The sequence below is a fragment of the Trachymyrmex septentrionalis genome, unplaced genomic scaffold (genome assembly GCF_001594115.1).
Source record: "Trachymyrmex septentrionalis isolate Tsep2-gDNA-1 unplaced genomic scaffold, Tsep1.0 scaffold33, whole genome shotgun sequence".
Lineage (NCBI taxonomy): Eukaryota > Metazoa > Arthropoda > Insecta > Hymenoptera > Formicidae > Trachymyrmex > Trachymyrmex septentrionalis.
Window position 1 is genome coordinate 364,673 of NW_017305494.1, and position 7,127 is coordinate 371,799.

The window sequence follows — 7,127 nt, forward strand, 5'->3', positions numbered from 1 at the left end:
ACAAGTGTATAATATCTGATGGGGATTACTTTGAAGGGGACAAAATAGATATTCATGAATAAATAAATAATTTTTGAAAAAACACAAAATTCGCGATACTTTTTGAACAGACCTCGTACGTGTGCACTAATCGTGTACGGTTGTTCTTATAAAATACTAAATTTTATTATACATACTTAACATACTTACTTTGTTGAGATTCCGCAATATCTCAGCGTGAGATTGCCCTGCTTAAATGTAACGGTGGCCCCATAAGGGAAAATATGAAGCGTATACGTCACGAATAACTAGATATTGTTGTGACAATGGTGCTAGTAACTTACTACTAAGTCAATGCGCGGGTTATTCAAAAGTATTTGTAACATAAATTAATTTTTTTTATTTTAAATCAAAATATAATATTTTATTGTATTCTCTGATGTGTAACTAACAATTTAGACTCGCTAATATGGGCAAATGAGAGCAATAATGCGCGGTTATTGGTGCGCCAAATTAATGATTGAATTTGTTTCTAATACATACAAAGTATCTGTTCGCATGTGGTTAGTCTTTATTACATGTGACTTATTTGAACTTTTAATTATTTGAACGTTTCGATTCCTTCTAAGCCATCTTCAGCAAAATAATTTGTTTAGAGCATCCGTCGACAAAGTTTTCATAAATATATAAATGCCAAATGAGCCTCTTCTAACTTTCTGATTAGAAGTTTGCAACATGTCTTGAACGCCTTTGTCATCTATGTATAGTCGGAGCCTAAAATGTTGAACGCTTTTTTACAAATGGTTTTCGAAACGTGGTAAAATTGTCAGAATGCGAGCCACTGCTTGCGATTAAGGTGGCTGTCAACGTGATGACAGAACCAAAACATAGTGAAAAAGTGCATTCTGCGTGCCACGAAAGTTTAAGATTCCAAATGGATACCATAAAAATTAGGATAAGTATAAAAAAATAAAGTAGATTCATAATAAGAATAAGTTAGATGATACATTTTGTACTTATAAAATAAAATTTCTTTTTCTTTTTTTTTACAGTTGTGCAAATGGCAGAAGAATACTTTAATGCTCGGGATTATGGCAAAGTTCTTAGGTAAGTTAATTAATCTTTTCTCTCTGCTTATGATAAAAGCCTTCAGTAAATAAATCTTTGACATTTAATTTTATTTTCTTTAGACTAACTTTGTGTGTTAATAGAGAGAAATTGTATAATCAGATTATTGATGAACATGTTATGGGAATATTATGGAGAACGATGGCCAGTCTTATTCACAGATATCTTAAAAAATGCATTGCGAATTGCATATTTATCGATTAATTCAAGATTATCTCACTTTGATTCTCGAAGCTTTAGAGCCCTCAAGCATCATTTGTTTTTCGCAGAAACTGATTGGATAAGTATAGGTATATGATAAGAGCATGTTGAAGCGATATGAACAAAAATATATTATATTCTTTAACATGCCTGTAAATAAGACTGCCCATTGTTTCCCATAATATTCCCACAACATGTACATCAATAATCTGATTAATAAAATTTTACAATTTCTATAATAATTATGTTTATATTGAAATATGGTCTCCACACAATCAATTTATATCTCCGCGTTACACATAATAAATATTTATATAATTATTATAACAAGTATAAAATTTATGAATTTGCCAGTAAGGATTAAGTTTAAAAAATTTGAAATCATAGGTTTGTTCGTGTCATATGCTTCAACATGCTCCTACCACAGTTTTTACTCATTTCAACGAGCGTATTAAAATGAGTAGGAGCAACTCTTTAGTGTTCACGAACTCTTTCTCTTAACGACTCTTTCCAGACATCCGAAAATTCAACTTTTACTTTTAAACCGTCTGTTATCATTTCATTCTGTGGTGGTCGTAATTTAGCCTTGGCTCCCGGTAAAAAAGTACTAAATCTAGAATCAAAATCCTTGTTTACCTTGATGAAATACAAAATTGTTATACTTTGGACATTGTAGATGTCTTGACTTATATTTGCATTTGCAATATTTTTATCTAACAATAAGTACGAATAAATTTGTTTATAATATTGTTACGTCCAAGCGCCGCACACATGGAGCTGAGGGAATGAATACAGCAGGAATCGAATTTTTGACCGATTTGAACGCGTCCAAGCTCCGGACCATAAGGGAGCTGTGGAGAAGGAGCGATGCAAACCGCGAGACACTTCGTTTCGTCCTGGAACTCTCGAGGAGCCGGGAATCGGGAGGACGAAGTAGAAACCTCTCTCGCGGTCAATGCTCCGCTGAGCGGACTCACAAGTCGAACAAATTAATTATTTAAAGGACACAAACTGTGTTAATATGCCACGAGGGCGCACTTTAACGCCAGATGTGCCGGTGCGTTTGTCTGTCTTGTCTTTCGGTCATGGAACTTAATCCACGACTGGGGAGAATACAAGGAAGGTTGATCGAATAAACAAGGCAAAATTTTACAATAATAATATATTTAAAAAAAGAAAATGGAGGTTAATACATTTTTCTTTTAAGATAAAGTTAGATCATAACTATACACAGTACAACTTTCTTTGTTCATTATGTTTAACATATATGCTTGTGTGTATGTACGTGTGTGCGTGCGTGTGTGCGTGTGTGCGGGCGTGCGTGCGTACGTTGCGTCGAGTGCGGCGGGTTTGGAAAGGGAGGAGAGAATTCATTTTGATAAAATTCGTACGGTTGGAAGCAAAGTGGATTGATGGAATTGAGAGTTTGTACGAGGACCAAAAAGAGATAAGTGGGATCCTTCGATGTGGACTACCCCGGTCGTTGGAAGAAGGAACATGTATTAAGAAGGACATGTATTCCAACAACTGATTGGTTATGGGAAAGAAGGGGAAAAGGATCAGCGGGAGTGTATCCATCAATTTAGACGGGAAGAATTAAAGGAGTGATAGGAGAGACGGAAGGTTCCTCAGTCGGGGGAGGTGATACTGAGTGTGAAACAGAGAAAGGATTGGATGGAAAGAGGTCATAGAACAAATCTGGAGACGAGTTAGAGATGGGGGAGTAAGAAATTTCTAGATACGGCGATTGACTCGGGGCCGGCGGCTGAACTAGCAGAGAATTTCTATGTTCTTGGGAGTTTTCCACGGTGATAGAGCGGACACGGGCGATGCGTCGGCGCGTATTATTAATTCCCATGGGGCAACGGCGACAAGGGGCGGAGAATCTACTACGAGAACGCACTAAAAAGGGACGATAAGAGGAAGAGGGTACTGCAGTAGGATCGAAGACTTGCTACTTAATGATAGTGATGTATGGGATGCCAGAGAGACATCAATTGTGGGGATGCTGAGCGCTTGGTTCATTTCGTGGATTTGTCCGATCCTTTAGAGCCGTTGATCTTAGATTGGTCGAACGGATTACTTGTTTGCACTGACTAATCACTGAAGGAAAGGTCTTCGAGAATCAGATGAAAGGTCCCGGCACAACTTTCGCCTCTGGGAACTTTTAAAAAATCTCCTCGAGGGCCGCGGAACCGCGGTTTTTATACTAATCTACCCCGATTACTTGGATTGGTGGAATAGATTTCATTAGTTAGTAATAGAATTTTTTCTCGCTCCAGGATTGGTCGAGATTCGGGATACGTTTTGGAGAAGAAGAGGATGTTGACTGGATTTTGTAGAGTGTAAGCAAGTGTCATCTTAAACTTTATGGCGCTTTTCACTAAAATTATGTGCAAGGGGTACGTCAAGGAAGCGCACGTACAACGTCGGCACAGGTCCACCAAATGCTCCTCTCCCCAGAACGTCGCGTGTCACTTCTAGATTTTACGATCGCGGATTCGTGAGAATCCGCGACTTGACCGTTAAAAAGTTTCTTGGCGCCGGTCCTGCGTTCCCAAATGACATATTTATTATTATTTTTTTAATCGCGGTGTTCGAGGGGCGCAGACTCGTCCTTTTGGTCCCGTCGCTCGCGCATGTGCACTAATTTTTAGTTTATCGCTGAGCGACATTTACGAGGAGATACTAGATTTTTTGCTTTAGTTTTTAACGTGGGAAAATAAAATTTTTAGTCCTTTCTGAGCTATATTGACTCAATTTGTTTGTTACTCGCAACTGTTTCTATATTTCAACTCCAAATCTCTATGAAAGAAGAGAGTCGTGGGAGTGTGCTGGACGTAACAATATATTAAATTAAAATACTATAATTTAAATATGCAATTTACCATATAAAATAAACGTATACAAAACGTAGCAAGTTTAAAATATTATATTTTTAGAATATATGATTTGATATGATAAAAAATTCTTCAAAGAAGAATTATACCTGCTTTAAACAAGGTTTGTTTCTCCTTTTCATCCAAATGCTTAATTGTCTCAAGAATTTTATCATTATCATTTTCGACTATTCTTTTCTTTTTTAATATATCATTATACTATTTTTCTTTTTTATCAAGAAAAATAGAAATCGAGTAAAAATCGAGAATAATCTATTTTGTAATTATTTATAAAGAATTATTATCTGAAGGTTATAAAATTCTGCTTAATTCTTAATTAAATAATTGATATATCATCATCTGTTAGCAGGTTTCTGTTGGCAATCTGCAGATTAAATTGCAGTAGTCTAATCTGTTTTTTTGATACATTTGACTGTGTTGACTATTATATTCGTAGTCTTATATTCATAGTCTAGTGTCTTACCAAAAACGAGACCCGATTAATGTTCGTAGGAGACCGGTAATGGCAGCGTTAGTGAAAAATGAACAAAATGTGCACCAAAGATATTTTGAATGACTTTTACCTTGTGCTTTATTCATTTAAGATTCAATCCTTCTCATTCATTAATTAATTAATTCATTCATTTCATTTATTAATCAGAGAGTTGTTCACAATCATTCAATATCAAATATCATTTATATATTCATATATTAACTATGAAAGATCACATACGATTAATATCGTGTGACACTTCCGTGATTCTCTATCACAGTACTTAATTTTTGGAGCATAGATGTAACTAAGTTTTGGAATAACGCGGGTCTCGCGCGGAGATCCTTCTATATATGAAGTACGTGTATCTCGAGTGTCTCACGTGTTTGCATAATTTGCGGATTCCACTAATACCATCAGAGAAACTAATAATAAAAAGAATAGTGTATTCCGTATTTTGCGTCACAAATATCATCCATACCATCTCAGTATTTAGCATTGCATGGAACGGACTTTGTGAATCGTGTTAGATTTTGTCAATAGACTCAACATCAGATTCAAAATAATAATTTATTTTTTGATACCTTGTTATTTACTGATGAAGCAGTATTTACTATTCACACATACATACTATTCACAGGAATGTTAATTTACATGCATTTCTGGTCGGTGAAAAATTCTTATTGGCTGCGGCAAGTCGAACACCAGAGATAGTGATCTTTGAATGTATAATGTAATATCATTGGTAACAAATTACGCGCTGTTGTCCTTCTATTTACAATGTAATGCAAAAAATTGCTTTTAGCCAACCTTTTCATTTATTACTGATAGGTAACAAAATTATTGGTCTTTATTTTATTGACGGACATCTAAATGGTAATAGATACGCTAATTTTCTTGAGCATACATTGGGTACTTTATTAGAAGACTTGCCTTTAATCACACGATATAATAATGTAGTACCAGAACGATCGATGCCCGGTTTATTTTTCATTGGTTGCGAGAAGTAAACTCAATGAAAAATTTCCAAATCGCTGAATTGGACGCGGGAGTCTTGTAACACGGCCAGCTCGTTCACCAGACTTGACACCACTGGATTATTTTTTATGGGGAACTCTACAGGACATGATGTACAAAGAATAACCAACTACATCTCACGACATGCAACAACGGATTATTTATATTGCAGACTGTATATCAATATTTCTCGACATTATTAGAACAGCAAGCCAATCAATGATCAGAAGAATCCAATGTTGCATTGATAGCCATCATTTCGAACATCTTTAAATTTACATAATTAAATAAAATGTTATTAATTAAAAAAATGTTTGTTTTCATTGAAGTGATGTATCTGTTTTATTTGACGTAAAAAGTTATGCCAGAGTACGGTAATAGATATCTTATAAACTATTGATTTTTCGGTACCATGATCTTAATATTTTTTATCAGAATAATTAGAGAAATCATTATGTAGAAAAATTCCATTTAAAAAAACAAAGTTGACATTGAAATCTCCGAAGTGCCTCCACCTGGACAAAAATTACACCATATGATAATCCCCTTTGTGTAATTTTGGTTATATAAATTTTTCTCTACACCTTATAGATTAAAAGATATTTTAGGTGGTAATAGTTATTGGGACACCTTGTATATGTATATACAGGGTGTCCATAAAGTCCCACCCAGGCCACATATCTCGGAAACAGCTAGATATGGCAAAATGTCTCAGACAAAAGTTATAGAACATTAAGGGGGATATATGATGAAAATATGAATTTGATCTTGAGTGATGATCTTCTGAAGGCTACGTCAATGTGACCGTTATTTTCTTAAATGGAACCTCTTATTTTTTTATTACATATTCTTGTCGCTTATTTCGAGAGCTTTTCAAAACACTATAATAAAATATTTTTTACAATATGATTGGAAACAGGACCGTCAATATAAATATAAGACTTTAAATACATCGCGCCTTATCGGTCGAGTGTTAAGATGTTGAACTACTATCTAATATACATTCAATTAATTTGAATTAATATTTCAGCAAATAAATTGAGAGACCGATGAAATTATCGGATGAATTATCGGATTTCATCGGTCTCTCAATTTATTTGCTGAAATATTAATTCAAATTAATTGAATGTATATTAGATAGTAGTTCAACATCTTAACACTCGACCGATAAGGCGCGATGTATTTAAAGTCTTATATTTATATTGACGGTCCTGTTTCCAATCATATTGTTTATAATACGCTCGCCTATACATGCGTTACTCACTATATATATATCGGTTATTGCGAAGAGTGTTGCTAAGGTCTCGGTAGTCTAAAGGCTCAGGACGCTCACACGGAATGTAAGAGATCCGGGTTCGACTCCCGGCCGAGGCAATATTTTTCGCAATAAGTTTATTACAGTTTTTTAAGATTTGGGAGAATTTGGGGGG

General features: G+C 35.0%; 1 protein-coding gene across 4 annotated transcripts in view; it reads left to right on the top strand.

Annotated features, from left to right (window-relative positions):
• The window catches only part of LOC108750152 (dual 3',5'-cyclic-AMP and -GMP phosphodiesterase 11), a 321,538-nt gene that overhangs the window by 56,876 nt on the left and 257,535 nt on the right, over positions 1–7,127 (top strand). For 2 of the 4 annotated variants that reach the window (XR_001939415.1, XM_018489410.1), the window contains exon 2: positions 1,032–1,086. The exons of the other annotated variants lie outside the window; for them this stretch is intronic. Coding sequence is in view for 1 of the 2 variants with exons in the window: in XM_018489410.1 (XP_018344912.1) it covers positions 1,059–1,086 (28 nt within the window). In the remaining variant the exon portion in view is untranslated. The remainder of the gene's footprint in view (positions 1–1,031; positions 1,087–7,127) is intronic. 4 annotated transcript variants of the gene reach the window in all.